The 16,669-nt window shown below is 36.4% G+C and overlaps 1 protein-coding gene across 1 annotated transcript; it reads right to left on the bottom strand.

The window, feature by feature from the left end:
* Window positions 1–382: 382 nt before the first annotated feature.
* Window positions 383–5,956, bottom strand: gzf1 (GDNF-inducible zinc finger protein 1). The gene is made up of 6 exons (XM_084090628.1): window positions 5,878–5,956; window positions 4,037–5,298; window positions 3,333–3,427; window positions 3,092–3,259; window positions 2,635–2,792; window positions 383–1,437 (listed from the first exon to the last, which is right to left on the bottom strand). The coding sequence occupies exons 2-6, from the start codon at window positions 5,278–5,280 to the stop codon at window positions 793–795; spliced, it is 2,310 nt and encodes a 769-aa protein (XP_083946754.1). The 5' UTR covers window positions 5,281–5,298; window positions 5,878–5,956; the 3' UTR covers window positions 383–792.
* Window positions 5,957–16,669: the final 10,713 nt, after the last annotated feature.

Raw genomic sequence — 16,669 nt, 5'->3', positions numbered from 1 at the left:
CCTTGCTGAATAAAAGTATTAATTTCTTTCCAGAATTTTTTTTTTTTTTACTGGCCCCAAACTTTTGAACGGTAGTGTATATAAGTGAGTGTGTGTGTATTTATATTAAACATATATTTTCAGTCTAAAACAGAGGTGCCCAGATTTTTACTAGAAAGGACATATCAAACTATTATATTAAAATGTAAATTTTTACTTATATTCACTTGTATATTATTCACTTATCTCAACACATCGATCCAAAATTAAAACAAAAAATGTTTTAAACCTTAATAATTATATGTTTCAATGGCATGTTTTTTTTTTTTTTTTAAAGGTCATCATGGGCCAGCTTTGGCCTGGTTTGAGCATCTCTGATCTAAAAGACAAAAAGGAAGCTGAATTCAATAGACACTTTATTGAATGATTTTAGGGAGTGTTATCATGGTTGCAAATCATTATACACATAATAGGATACTAAAAACAAAGCATTTGCATCATTTGAAAAGTGTATTTGTAGTGTTGAGCATAATAAATATCAGTGAAAATCATTACTGAGGGAAAAAAAGCTAATACTTGGTTTTACAGGAAACACTAAAAAAACAGTTCAATAATGATGTGAAATGGGAAATTGTATATGATGTCAGAAACAAACTAGAGAAGAATTTAACATTGTGATTTAAGTACTGTACGAGTTACATTTATAGATAATTGCTCCACTCGTAACGCAAAAAAAGTATTTACATTGATAATTTGAAGCAATGTTTGATAGTTTTTTTTTTTTTGAATTTTTGCAACTGAAGTTGATATAATCTACTCGGCATCCACTTCTACTGAGACTTCTATGGTGTTTGAAGCATCTTCCTGTTGGATGTCTGCACAGTCCGTCTCAAGCACAACAGACTGGACCGCTACACACTCTTCATCCGCAGCCGAAGCCAGAACGTTCTCGGTTTTATCGGCTCCTGATGCTGCGGCTGCCGTTGCTGGAGCCAATATGGCGTTTGAAACGTGACCGGTGACTGTGATTGGCACAGAACTGGATATCGCCGGCGAGACGCTGATGGAACGTGCGACTGAAATGGGGATGGAAAAGGGAACGGTCATGGGCATCCCGACCGCAGAAGCATCCAGAGAGATCACGCTGGTGCCGTCCGTGGTGACCAGCGGCTGCAGTTGTGTTCCCGCGGGCACTTCGGTCTGGATGACCGTGAGGCCGCCCAGGCCGCTGTGGCTGACCAGCGCGATGGTTCCAGGTCCGGCCCAGTCTCCGGAAATGGTCACGGGTTCTCCGGATACAGTCAACCCTGTGTCGCTCTGATGATCCTGTGCTTCGGGAACAGAACCCGCTGCCTTGTCCTTTTTCTGAGAAGAGCCCTTTGGTTTCTTGGCTCTGTTTTCAACATTTCCCTCCAAAACAACCAGGAAGTTCTTCCATGGAGTTTGTTTGTCATGAGTCTGCATATTGAAAAAGTTTGATTATATTAAGTCCCAATTCAATGCACAACACTAAATCCCTACTAACTTAACCAGCATTATTAATATCTAATTAATGTGATGAGAGTTTGATGATTATAAATAGCTGTAACTGGTGTGTGTTCTGAGTAACTGTAACTGCTAACAGATTTATTGTGTTCTAGGGTGGAATAAAAGATCTAATGTGTTCATGGACACATTTAGGCATGAACTACACTAAAAGTTTAAAGTTAAAAGTTTGGAGTCAGTAAGATTTTTTTTAAAGTCTGCGTGAACTGGAAGTTGCGACCAAATTTACTTTAGCATTGTGAAGTATTTTCAGAATTAAACTGAATATCGAATGAGAAAAATAAAAGGCGTGGCTAGTTTTTTTTTTTTCTTGCTAGGAATTGATTGGATCTAGAAAAGTGGGCGTTCCATTAAGGAAGGCCATTCCAGAGGGGAAGTATATTTTCAGATTTTGATTAAATATTTTTTGTGGATGAATTGTTAACCACGAGACTAGTAATGTGCGCTAACAAAGTAAATAGTGTCAATTTTGATTTCATGCCAACTTTAATATTTTTGAAAGAAGTCTCTTAATCTCACCAACGCTGCATTTACTTTAAATGCAGTGAAACAGAAATATTATTACAATTTAAAACAATTTTTTTAAATTTTTATATATATTTCAAAATATGATTCATTCCTGTGGTGGCAAATCTGAATTTTCAGCATTATTACTCCAGTCTTCAGTGTCACATGATCCTTCAGAAATCATTCTAATATGATGCTCAAGAACAAATATATAATGTTAAAAAACAGTTGTGCTACTTAATATTTTTGTGGAATGTTTTGATGAATGTAAAGTTCAAAAGAACAACATTTATTTAAAATGGAAATTTTTTGTAACATTACATAAGTATAAACTGTCACATCTGATCAACTTAATGCATCGTTGCTGAATAAAAGTAATTTCTTTCAAAAGTTAGGAAACATCAGTAACAGGTTTAGTTGGCATACTGGCACCTATAAAAATACTTACAGTCCTTTCTGGACTTTTTCCACCATTTATAGTAAAATACATCATGATTTAATGTTGTAATGCAATGAACTGAAAGCCCATGGGCATGAATATTTTTTATAGGCTCTATAAACCCACTTATAAAACCGTGCTGTGTAAAATGGCAGGTTCTTTACCATAGTGTGCCGGCGTACGGTGGATTTGTCCGTGAACGTTCTTCCACACATGCTGCACATGTACGGCTTCTCTCCGGTGTGGATTCTCTGATGTCTCTGCAGGGCGTTGAGTTGAGTGAACTGCTTATCACAGTCCTTGCAATGATACGGCCTCTCACCTGTGAAGAAAGCAGAGCCAAAACAGGTAGTTCTGGTTTTAATGATCGTCCCTATAGTAAAATATACTCAAACCTGTGACTGTACATCAGTTGTGCATACTATACTATACTTTGAACATGCTAATGAACTATAGTACTTTGCAGTTTAATGTAATTATAATTAATGCAATTATTTACTGCACATTGGTGTCTTTCATCAAACTGCTTTTGCAACTATTTTATATGATCAATACGCTTTATGTCACATTAGAGAGCATTTGAGCACTACTTGAGTGAAATGCACAGCAATATTAGAATACCTGTGTGTATTTTCATATGCTGGTGGAGGGAGTTCCTCTGAGCAAACGCTCTTTCGCAGGTTTCACATTTGTAGGGTCTGAATCCTGAATGGATTCTGTTGTGATGTTTCAGGTATTCTTTGGATGCAAAGCTCTTCCCACAGTTCTCACACATGAACGGCTTTTCCCCTAGAGAAGAGGAAGTCATTATCTTTTGTCATCATATTATTTGTCTTTCAGTAACAAGAACCAGTTGGCTCACCTGTGTGACATCTTCTGTGGTAGGACAGCATGTGGTTCTGGGTAAATCTGGCACCACAGAGGTCACAGGCGAAAGGTTTCTCTCCAGTGTGGATCCTGGAAAAATATAAGATGGAATGTGTAAATAGTAAATGCGCAACACAAGATGTTCATTAGGGATGCATTACAAATCTCGGACTATTTCAGTATTTGCAATATTTAGTACTTTTTTAAACCATTATGATTGCACCAATTTGCATTTTCTGCACTGGTATTCTAAAATGTATTTTGATTGTTGTTTTTTCACCAGGTGTGAACCGTATTTTTTGTCAAAATGTTGGCCAACATATTATATTATACACTGCCCGGCCATTTTTTTTAAAAGCCACTGTTTGGATTTAAATTGGCAAATACTTAAGTGTCTATGATTGGATCATTATTGCAGTGATGATTATGTTTCGAGCATGTTATATGTTTGGCAACAGTTCTTCTAACCCTAATTGATGGAGTGTGTAGCTTTTCATTTCTTAAACAACTATGTAGGAAGACACATCATGGCCATATTCCAGGATGACAATGTCAAGATTCATCAGGCTCAAATTGTGAAAGAATGGTTGCTTACTTAAAGAGCCAATTTTAGGCAGCATTCATGTATTCAGCACCCTAATATTTAGGGTTTGTGGTTTGTATCAGATTAACTAGTGCATCCCATTTGTTGCCCACTACCTTTGATGTGTCTTGAGGGCTGAACTCTGGGAGAATCTGGATCCACACTCGTCGCACTTGAAGGGTTTGTCCCCCGAGTGTGTCCTCTCATGCAGAGTCAGGGCCGTTTTGGAGCTCAGAGATTTGCCGCAGATGTGGCAGAAGTGCCTGTCCGTGCCGCCCTCGTGCACCTGCCGTCTGTGGCGGGTCACGTCCTTCTTGCGCTTGAAGGTTTTGTTGCAGACGTCGCAAGGGAAGAGCCTCTCGTCGTTGTGCACGTGCCGCTGGTGGATTTTCAGGTTGCAGCGGTTGGCGAACGTCTGCTCGCAGATGTCGCAGCGGAACGAGGTGTCCATTTGAACCCCGTGGCTGACCTTCAAGTGTTTCAGGAAGCTCTTCTCGTAGTAGAAGGAGCGGCTGCATTTTTCACACCTGTATTTTGATGCTCCTTTCTTGATCTCCTTCTCGGCTTCGTCGGCCTCGTCCATTTCCTCATTGGGCAGGTAGTCTGATTCTTGAGGGTCTTCCTCAGGCACATCGTGAGGTGACTCGGGCCCAATGTCATCGCAAGCGTCTTTTTCATCCAAAGCGGCCTGAGATGGTTCTGCCTCTGGGTCATGTGACGTCTGTTCTTCTTCTGCTGCTGTGTCAGAATCATCAAATGTTTTTGATGACTTTTTCAGAGGGAAGTCCACAGAGACTCTGCGACCGGCTAACCTACTGCTTCTCCTGCCGTGCATGTCCGGTTCCGTCTCCTTCACAGTTTCAGACACTTTTACTGTCTTTTTTCTCTTTATTGCTCTTTTCACACATTCTTGTTTCGTCTTGACTTGAGTAGTATTTGAATCCACGTCATCTTTCTGCAGAGATTCAGCTGAAACGGCGCTGGGAATTTCAGCCTCACAAGCATCCACTAAGTCTGGGCACTTCAAGAGATTTGCCATTTGTAATACTGTACTGATGTAACTTTTCTCCACCTCCATTTTCCCAGAATACACATACTCCAAGAATTTTGCAAACGCATTTGGTGAAATGTCACACAGGAAAATCTTTTTCACTTGGTCATTAGATAAGAGATGGGATTTGAAGTAACCACTGGATGCGGCGAGGACCACCTGATGGGCCTCAAACTCCTCCAGCTCTCCTTGAAAATCCACCTGCACCGTGATGTCACACAGGTTCCCCATGGTCCTCAGCTTCCACATGGCACTGAGCAGATTTTTGTGGTGACAGCTGGACTGCAGCTGAACAAATCCATCACTCATCTTCTCTGGTTTCTGCAGCTGCCACAACATAAACAAGGCAAGTCAGTAACAGACACATTTACACATTTATCAAACATACATACTTGTGTGTATATATATATATATATATATATGCATTTACTGTGACACATTTCTATATGTGTATTTTCTTTTTACAAACACAGACTATTAAACACCCTATAAATCACTTTGAGTTCTTTTTTTATTTTATTCTTAGAATGAATATAACCCTTTAGTATTTCTGTACTGAAGCCTTAGCTATGGTAAGCCGGTTACTATACATGCTAAAACTATAGCTTTGTAGGTCATAGTAACGGCCCAAAATACATAAACCAATTTCTCTCAGTCTAATTTAAACATCTTTTATTCACATAATTATGTATACGTGTTCATTTATCTGCTTTGGAGCAAAAACCGTCAAGAGAAAATAAAAGGGGACGCTAAAGCAGTTAGCATCATTAGCTTTGATCTTCAGGTATTAGCAACTGAGCTAGTGAAACTTAAGAGAGAAATACAGGTGATTAGATCAGATGTTTAATGTCCATCGGTGACATGCCGTGAAAGGAGGGTTTGCATTGCAGGCTGGAGATTTCTTACCGTAAGGCCAGTAAAACGACAGCCCTGTACAAATCAAATCCACAGGCACAACAAGAGTATTTCCGGTAGAACGCGCACTCTGCGCACACTAGAGCAGAGCATCATGGGAAATTGAGTTTTTCTTTTAGAGAGTCTCTTGATTCGTGATAGGATGTGTGGTGTATTTTAAAATCACATTCTGTCTGTTAAATCACTCCATATAATAATAATAAAACACTTTATTTAAGTAAATAATGCAATATTAATAAAATAAAATGTAAAATTATTATAATAATAATGATGTAAAACTCTGCAAATAGATAAGATTTTCCTTTTTTTTCTTGTTTTAAGTTTTTATTAACTTATGTTTTGTTTCTTATGGATAGATGATTTTGTCTGATTTTGAATTTTTGTATTATTATTATTATTACTGCAGAGCCTTTTATAGGCTACTTCATGCATCATTGAAAGCTGAATAACTCCTCCAATCAGGTAATGTTTTACATTTTCAGATTGGATTTTTCTACATAACTTGCCCTACAGTTTTATTTATTTATATTTTTTGGTCAGAGTTCTAAAGACATGTCAGGGGTGGAAAAATATTGCTCATGCTGTAAACACAACCACCCACCCACTCTGTGCCTGTGGCTTGTGACCTTTGCTAAATACGATATTGCTCTTAAAATACTAAAGGGCAACCGAGTTCATGGGTAAACTACTGTGACCACCCTTTACTATTCTTGCCTGTGCATGCATACAAGGAGGTGTGCAATTTGCTACAATCTGCATGCATTTTGGGGAGAAAATAAAGACAAGTCAGCAGTTATTTTTCTCCATGTTTCTCAGACCGTACAAGTGCAGGTCTATAGGGATTTGTGTGGCCTTCAAATACAATCCAAAACACCAACTTCAAGACATTTTCTGATGTTATTTAAAGCCTGTAGCTACTTCATTTTTTTTTTTTTTTTTTTACATTAGCCTAGTCCCAGACTAAAATGCATGTTTGAGCTGTTTTAACTGAAAGCAACTTGCACTGATATATCTTATCAGTGCCACTGTTTTGTCTCAAGAGGCACACCAGTAACGTTTTCTTTTCTTTTTCTAAAGCACGTTGATAAAAGCTACTTAAATGTCCTAATTTAACTCAGGCCTACTCCTGGCTTAAGCTATGTCTTTGAAACTAGGCCTAGGAATTGCAATAAAATGTATGCAATATGCCATGTATAAACTATGTACAATATGTGAATAATGTATCCCACTCTCACAATGCAAGGAACTTAAAAACATAGAATCCCATAGAAGAACATTTTATAATCTAAAGAACCTTTTTCCAGTATAAATAACATTTTGTGCAATGGGAATGAGCATTTGAGCTTGGTAAAGCTGCAGTTTCCTCTAACTGTTTCTCCTCCTAATCTCCTCCATATTGCTTTAAAATATAGTATTCTCTGCAGAATTCAAATGAACGGATACGTTTTGTGGTCTGTGCCGACTGTGCATATGATCCGCTCTGGGTATCGTGTCTCTAGACCGGAGCAGACTGGCTACAGTGGTTTGCGTGACACTAACGTGAAACCAGACTTCATTCGCCCCAATGGAAAGCACATTTACACTGTCTGAATCGTTTACTATCCCCTATATAGTGCACTATGTGCCATTCACCATGTAGAAAAGAGTAAATGTGTGAACAAGTGACCGATTTTTCAGCTGCAGCTTCAGTGTCTATTTATAGTGTAGGGGCGGAGCTTCAGATTCTAGAGAGCATTTGATTGGACAGAAGATCTAATGAGAAGCTGAAGTGCATAGTGATGTCATCAAAATCATTGATCCATATTGGCGGAAGTGAGAGACTGTAAGTCTAAATGCTATCTTCTAAATGCGAATTTTGTCATTGTTTTGGAGCACACTATCTTACAGATAACAGTAAGGCTAATATATTCATACTAAAAGCCAAAACAATTAAATTTTTATTTCATGGGGACTTTAAATTTATATTCATAAAACCTGCAGAAACCTACTAGCTCATGTCCACCTGATGGCGCTGTTGCAAACAGATTACTTGATAATGGAAAACTGGACCTGAGTTTGGTATGCATGTCCGGGCGCTGCACAGTTACATTTGATCCCCTGCATTAATTTGATCTGGACAAAACCTCCCGCTAGACACTGAAAACTAAACACAGACATGGAAATACAGTGCAGTAATGTGGAACCCCTCCTTACTAGTAAGAACATGTCAAGTTTAAACTGACTAAAAGTGACAGAGGCATTTCCAAAGCTTCCACTGCCAAGATGTTTTCCCAACGGCGGTCCCATTTCACGCACAACGTGAGGTTTCATAAAATGCCCCGTCTTTGTTATTAATGATCTGTTGATAGAAAACTGGACTCTTTATTTATTCATTCGAGTCATGATCTATCATGCTAATCAGATGCAAGTTTAGGCATTTTCTGTGTGTTAGTCCTCCAGGATTCACCAGGGGGTTTGCGTGGTCTGCCAAAGCACGCTTTATTGACATAGGAAATCCATATGCCTTGCATTTCCCTTAATGAGTTCTGCAAGAGCGCGGCTCCTTCCGGTGACTCATGCTGCACTTGTGTGGACCGGAGACTGTGGTTTTCCATTTACCTCTGGAGCTCCGCCACGGCGTCTGTGCTGCTGTAACCCGGCACGCTTTCAAATCCAGACAGCTACAGAAAGCCTCCCTCTCCCCCGGCTAAAAACAATGGAGCCACATCTGCCTCAGTGCATTATGGTACATGTTGGTCAGGAAATCTTGTTGAGTGTCGGAGAGAAAGCAGGAAACCGTGAAGAGGAATGCTAAGGTCACACTTTCACGCTGAACTTAACGCCAATAAACCCAGAATGCTCTTAACAAGACATCAGGAAGAAGTGGTGTAGTGAAACACTTTTTAAACGGTAACTTGCCTGACAAACACAATAATGGCATTGAGTAGATTTCTCTCACCTTGAGGCCTGCCTAGAAGTGAGACCGGGACTGTTAGTCACAAGGACTATATCTCTCCGTAACTAGTCTTCAACACAAAAATTATAATATATTTTTACCATCATATATGTAGAGGCAACTATTATTGTACTTTCAACTGTTTAAATATTTTACAATTCAACGCAACATTTTTATGCGATCAATAAGTTATGACAACATGTTTTTACATTGCTTTAACTCATCAAAATAAGCTAATTTTCAACTTTTGTCATAGGTTATACAACATTCAACTCATTTTTTAAAGTCAGTTAAATGTAGGCTAATTCAAGTTGAACTGAATTATCCAAGTTGGCTGTACTTAAAATTAAGGCTTAAGGCTTTTTTTTTTAGTAAAATAATTGCTGGTTTAACTTAAAAAAATTAAGAAACCTGGTTGCCTTAAAATTGTGAGTTCACTGAAATTAAAAATTTGAGTTAATACAAAGAAGGAAATTGGTTTAATCAACAGAAACTCAAAATATTATGTTATCTGAACCACTTTAATTATCAAGTTGATTTGACAACAGGAAAAAGGTGCGATAACAAATCATGAAAATAATTTTTACAGTGTTGTTTTGATATTTTTATATTTCCTTTTCCATTTTTATTGATATAAATGTTTGTGTATATATATATATATATACACCGTATGTTTTTTTTTTTTTCAGGGCAAGTTGTCAATTAATATCCATTCTTATTAATTGATATATTTTTGTTATTGTTTAACTTCTGAGTATTAACTTTTTTGTTGTCAGGACTTTAATGTTTGTTTCTATACTGAAATAGGCTGTCAGAATCCAAGTAAACAGCTGCACAAAAATTTGCCGCAGTAAAAAGCTGACAATATAACATCTAGCCTCAAGGAGCAAATATTTAACCATTATGGGGTTGGGGAATTTGTTTTCATTCGGTTGATATAAAGGGAAATTATTAAAATATTACAGATGCTATAACAAAATGCAAAAATGGCAACAGATATTTCCAAATTTTATAGTGGACTGAAGGAACCCAAACAAACCCAACCTCTGAAAATATCTTCTGTATTTATATTGGAGGTTTTAGTTGATGCCACCAAAGTGACCAAAACAACCAGTTAGTGTTTAAATGCTCTGGTTATGAGCTGCAGTCATAGCTTTCCTCCTGTATTGCTGGAATCGGGAAATGTTGTCCTTGACTGACCCGGCGTTGCTCTGAATTCTATCCCTTTTTCTGGAAAACAACAGCATGTTGGACCGGAGTGACTTTTAATTCAAAATAACCACGTGAATCTCTGCCTGGTTTTAGATTCAACCACATTGTTAATAGTCTTCCAGTCAAACATACTTCCAGGCCAATGTTCCTCTGTGGTTGCTATTTCTTCCATCTCAATTCAAAATAAATGTTATCATGGACAATACTGCTTGAAACTGAATATGCGCCTGTAAGATGACCAGCAATTTCTCAGCAGCTGCAATGTGAGTGTGTAATGATGTCCTGTATAAGAGGACAGGGTTTAAACTCTTTAACTTCCTGAGCATGTTTCTTTCCATTTGAATTTACATGACCATCATAAAGCATTTAATGTCAATGCACTTGAACAAAGAAGGAGGTTTGGAAGCTTTTAACCTGTTTTTGGAGCTGTACACTCTTAGAAAAAAAGGTTCAGTGGGATTCCCCTATATTCTTCATCTTGCCAAAAATGTGTCTTAAATGATTGCATAATACATGCATGTTAAAAGGATTATTTCATTTGGTTTACAAGCAGTTTAATTCATAAAATTTAATTAAAATAAAACAAAAAATGAATACAAAAATTAATTATTTAAAATTAAATCCATAAAATGATCCCATAGGGAACCTCTAAAAAGGTTCTATATACGAAGCGCTTTGCAGAACCCTTTAACATTCTATATAGAACCTTTTCTTAAAGGTGTACTTTTGTAAAACGATTGGAAAAGACTATTGTAGCGCTGACTGAGGCGTCAATGCAGATTTTTGTTGTAGTGGGCGCGCTAACAAGGTAGCTAAAGGCCGTAGCCGTTAGCATCAGTCGCTAACATGCCTCTTGAGGCCAGGGGAGTGAGGTTTACAAGCACAGCTCTAACTGGCCTACGTCTGTTACACTCACCCCCCCTAAACCTCACTCCCATCCGGGTCATGGAATCAAATGTAACTGGTTCCTACTCGTCTCTGTCAGAGTGGGATTCAAACCTGAGTCTCCGGCGTCGGAGGCGAGTACACTAATAAGGACGCTAATGACCGTAGCCGTTAACCTCAGTCGCTAGCGCACCTCTTGAGGCCAGGGGAGTGAGGTTTACGAGCACAGCTCTTACTGGCCTACATCCGTTGCCTCAACATGTGTGGAGCTCCTATGATAATCAATATGTCATGGCTTCATTGCTTATGTGCCCTTTTTTCCCTTTTAATAGCCTTAAATTAAATTGAGCATCACAAATATTCCAAACTATAGCACTTTGGGTAACAGTGGTGAAATTCACTATGAAATCATTTTAAAGAAATCATGTCAGGGGTTTTTGTATTATTTTAATGTTTCTTGATGTTCACATATATATGTGTTAATAAAGTTTGTTGCAAACAAACAAACAAAACATATGTATGTAGGCAAATATATATTTTTAACCCTCATTCTGACCCTCTGTTTGAAATTATCTGCTTTTAAGGGCATCTTTTAAGGCTTGTCAGTAAACAAGCTCTATTATTATTGGCTAACGTCATTGTTAAGCCCACTCGCTATTGCACACGAGTAAGTGTTTTGAAAACCTTATCCATTTAAAACCATAATTTCAACAAAAATTTCTTTGCGAAATCTCCATTACGCTGTGCCTCATTTGCATCTGCGGTCAAATGCTCCTCCAACACGATCCGGGACGCCATTAAAATAAACCATCAACTTGTTTCTGACGCTGGGATCCTTCTGAAGTCTCTACAGAGACACAAACCAGCTGTTTAAACTGGACGTGTAAAGGCGAACGCTCTTTCACTCTTGTCCTGTTGCCGGCAGACTCAAGAGCGTGGAGTATGTCAGAAACTGAACTGGGTTCTGTAGACTGTATCCAGTATAGACAGCGTCAGTCATTATAATTTGCTTTTGACGGACACACTGATCCAGAGTAGGCAAGTGTCAGCCGTTAAGCAACTAAACGCCAGTGGGCGGGCCCTGTGGTGTGATGATGTATAACTATCCGTCAATGTCTTGCTCTGGCAGTCATATGTAAATGACTTTAAATCTTTATCGAAACGAGCCATTTTTGGACCTTGATTAAATGAATGCTTTGTTTATAATGAGGAGGACATTTTAAGCTATAAAATGGCAGGATTGTACCATTGTTTTAATGGTACAAAAGCCTCTTATATGTCAGAAGATCAAGGCAAATTTGATTTCTCATTTCATGACACCTTTAAATGGCATTAATTTGTATGCAATGATTAAATTACACACTTAGAACACAGAATCTTTGGCTTTTGTCATGCATAAACTGATTTTTTTTTTTACACAATATTGCCCTCAATGTATTCAAGGCTCTTTCTTTTTTTTTTTTTTTTAGTCTGAGAAACAGAAATGTACCTTCCATTTACCTTTTACCTTCCATTCTGTCACAGCTCTTATTGATATAAGATATTTCAGATGAACGTGTGTACCGTTGAACACTTTGAGAGGAGTGATTTACGGCTGTAAACTCAGCTCATGACTCACTGTCTGTTTCCTGAGTTTCTCCTTCAACCGTCCTTGTGTTTCATCAGGGTGTAACACTATACGGCTCTTAACACACTCTCAACCTGGACTCAAGGACAACCGCAGGCTATGAATAGAGCGTTTGGGTGATGATTGGTCATCGATTTCGCTCTATTATTGGTGAAATTAGGAAGACATTTTGGGCCGAGAGTTATAAAATGAATGCAGTGGATGTCACGATACATACAGTGTATTAGCAGTTTATGTTCTTTCAGTGTGATAAATGAGTGTTTCTTTAACTGCCTTGTGGAAAATAAGAAGGTGCATCACTGAATAATTCTGTCATATTAATTTTTTCCACCCTGAAATGTCATGAACATTTCCATTATAATGTCATTTTTACCACTTCTCTAACGGCGTATTATGTTTCGCAGCATTCTGGGTTGGAAGCGGATTTAAATATAATTTTTAGACAAAACAATTTTGTTTTGCTGAGGCTATTTGCATAGCTGTCATATTTGTATCCTAAATAATAGGATAATAATTTTTTTGCATAATTTAACAAAATCACAACTTGATTGGCACAATAATAAATTCCATGACAAGTGATATTTTCCTTGATTTGTCTTTGTTTTCAGTTGTCTCATATTTCACTGTTGTCTCCTACACTAACTTTTGAATACTTTTTTAGTTGCAAAATTGTTGTTTGTATAAATATATCTGTATATAAATAATATAATTTACAATTTATGACATTTATGAAATATTTAATACTTTATTGCTTGATTTTCTTCATAGTTTTAAAGTTTTAATAGGCCTAATTATTTTTTATGATTGATTTTCATATTTTAAGATTGAACGTAAGGCAAAATACTTAAAAAAGCTTTTGAAAATAACAAAAATAATTGCTAAACATGTTAAAGACAGAGATAAAACTAATAAAAGCAAGAAGTAATTGTGTAATTATGAAAGTGTTATTTCTAAATGTTCTGTGAACATTCAAAACAACCAGCTTTTTAAATGTTTTAAAAATGTTTCTTTTTAGGTGAACATTACGGAAACATTCCATTTGATCATTCTTCAAACATTATGGGAATGTTACTTTTGAATGTTCTCTGAACACTCTGAAACAGTAGTAACGGTACAAACGCATCATGAATGATGTATAAATAACGTTTGAGAACATTATTAAAGATATCTGTAACATATGGTTAATCTAATCACACAAGTGAAGTATGGATGGTGGCCACAGATATGAAAATAACCTTTGCCATAACATGAGTCATACTGCAGTCGTGAATGGAACGAGTGTTATATCAATGAACCTGCGGCACTAAATATGATGTCATTCTCCTGAAATGGATATTGTCATCTTGTTAGCCAGACAAGTCTAATATTGTCTGTTTGATTGACCCGAGGGCTCAGGTTTCCATGTGTTGCCCTTAAATAACTTGTCTTCCTTTTGCATTATCATTGATTGCTTGATCTTCAGCCAATCAGGAAGACTGATCTGATCACACCATTGATGCTTCACGAAAGTGCAGTGATTAATGCATATCGCTCTGCCAGATAACCTTCAATTAAAGGTCATGCCAGATGCTATTGCATGAAGTCAGTGCAGGTAACCGAGCAAAATGAGTTTTACATGCTTCACAGCTGAAATACATTGGTCATGTTCAGAATAACATTATTATATCAATCTTAATATTTCTACACTGTAAGTTAATTTTTGTGTGCTTAAAATACCTGGATGACTTACTACATTTGCTAAAATGTGCATTTACAAAAGATCACATTGGACTGTATATCTATACTGTATCCCACAGTGCATGTGCACAATGCATGCGCATTTTAAAAAAGTAGTATGCAGTATACAAACAGTGCAGAAAATGCAAATTCTCTGTATGTAGTACGGAATACTGAGACTACATTTGCCATAATGTGCTGTATATAAACGAACACACTGTATCCCGCAATGCGTTCAACCTCTAGTGTGATAAATAAAAGAAATGCTTACGGTTTTTAACATCTCTTTTATTCATTATTTCATCTGACTGCCAGGAGTTAAGACACTTTTAGATAAATTATATATATATAATTATATATAATTTATAATATAATATATATATTTATAATATATATAATTTAAAAAAATTACATTTAAAAAAAAAAGTAGTATGCAATTTTTCTGTTAAATAAAATATATTTTAAATTGCATTTAAAAAAGCAAAAAATCAGTATGCAGTTAATATATATTGTGCATGAAATGCAAATGTTCTATATATTAAAGAAAATGTACTTTAAATTGCATTTTAAAAAGAAAAAAGTATCATGCTCTACTGTGCACAAAATGAACATTTTCCATATGTTAAAGAAAATATACTTTGAATTGCATTTAAGAAAAGTAGTATGCAGTAAATATATACAATAATGCAAATTTTCTGTAGTGCGGAATATGGACTACTACATTTGCCATAATGTGCAGTATATAAGCTAAAGCACACTGTATCCCACAATGCAATGTGTTCAACCTGACTTTCATTTTTTAGTGTGATTAAATAAACGTAATATATATATATATATATATATATATATATATATATATACACACAAAACTTTCTATATGTATAGAATACCCATATGTCATATCACATTTGCCATAATGCTAAGTGTATAAGCACTGTCTGACATACTTGTATCCCACAATGCAATTAAAAAAACTGACCTTCCATTTTCAGGGAGATTTTTAACATCTCTTTTTTGACTCAAACTGTCAAGTGTTAAGATTTTTTTCTACACAAAAAGTTATTAAAAAATGTGAAATATCTGAATTCCTTTATACAGTAATAAATGTACTTGAGTAAATGCCACTGAACTAAAAATGCAACATGTGCCGTACACCAGCCGTGCTTGTTGATGGTGTTTTTCAGTGCCATCAGGTGATTTTATCGGCCATGTGTTTGTGCATGTTCTCCGTTTTGTCTCTTTGTGTTTTAATTTGAGGAAACATGCTCATCAGCACATTCCTGACGAATGGAAAAGCCATTAAGTTTCATCCTGTCCTCCTCTTTACCCCTCTCTCTCTCTCTCTCTCTCTCTCTCTCTCTGTCTCTCTCTCCCTGCATTCCTGCGTTTATGTTCATTATGTTGCATCATCCCACGTCCTCTCGGCTTGGTCATTATGATTACATGTTGCCCTCCTCCGTGCTTGTTGTGTACGGGACACCCTCTCTCTCTCTTGCTCTATATCTGTCTGAAAACACACACACATGCAAACACACACACTCTTTCATTTTGCTCACTGCCGCAGGAATTTCATGCCTGGTTAGCAAAGGGAGGCTCTGGAGGCTGTCCAGATGCTTTCCCACAGTTCTCCTAGACCATGGCTATTTTGGAATAGCATACTAGCATACTACTTTTAGTGTGTCTGCAGTATATAGTATGTGCATAGTGACAATAATGCAGCGTAGCATTTGCAGTTTTTCATGGCATAATTCTTGCTGTTTCACATATTATTTTTTAATTACAGTAGACAGCATTCAGTATGCACCGTACACATTAAGCAATATGCTAGTATTCCCCTCTCGAAATTGACATATAGTCAAAATTATTTAAAAAAAAATCTAAATTATTGACATGAAGTCAGAATTATGAATAATGACATAAAAACATGATTATGACATTAAAATGTGAAATTATGACACTCAAAATGATTACAAAAAGTCAAAATGATGACACAAAAACAATTATGAAAAGTCAAAATTGTGAAAAAGTCATAATGATTACATAAAAAGTTGAAATTATGATATAAAAAGTAATAATTATGTCATGAAAAGTCTAAATTATGACAAAAGATTGAAATTAAGACAAACGATTGAAATTGACAAAATTAAAAGTTTAAATTTTGACATAAAAAAACATAATTATGACAAAAAAGGTCAAACTTACGACAAACGATCGAAATTATGACAAACATTCGAAATTATGGAAAAATAGTCAAAATGATGACAGAAAGTCAAAATTCATAAAAGTCATAATTAAGACATGAAAAGTCTAAATGATGACATAAAAAGCATAATTAGGACAATAAAAATTCCAAATTATGACAAAAATCTAAATGATTTTTACAGTAGACAGCATTCAGTATGCATACA

The sequence above is a fragment of the Abramis brama genome (assembly GCF_963993115.1).
Source record: "Abramis brama genome assembly, chromosome: 18".
In the NCBI taxonomy this organism is placed as follows: Eukaryota; Metazoa; Chordata; class Actinopteri; order Cypriniformes; family Leuciscidae; genus Abramis; species Abramis brama.
Note: the sequence above shows the minus strand (reverse complement) of the source record. Positions and strands in the feature narration are given on the sequence as shown.

What these genes read in the sequence shown, in the direction of transcription:
- gzf1 (XM_084090628.1), bottom strand. Translation starts at nt 5,280, where the DNA reads ATGAGTGATGGATTTGTTCAGCTGCAGTCCAGCTGTCACCACAAAAAT. An exon ending in GCCCTCAAGACACATCAAAG is followed by an intron (nt 3,428 to 4,036) that starts GTAGTGGGCAAC and finishes ATATTTTTCCAG; the next exon opens with GATCCACACTGGAGAGAAAC. An exon ending in CCGTACGCCGGCACACTATG is followed by an intron (nt 1,438 to 2,634) that starts GTAAAGAACCTG and finishes TTCAATATGCAG; the next exon opens with ACTCATGACAAACAAACTCC.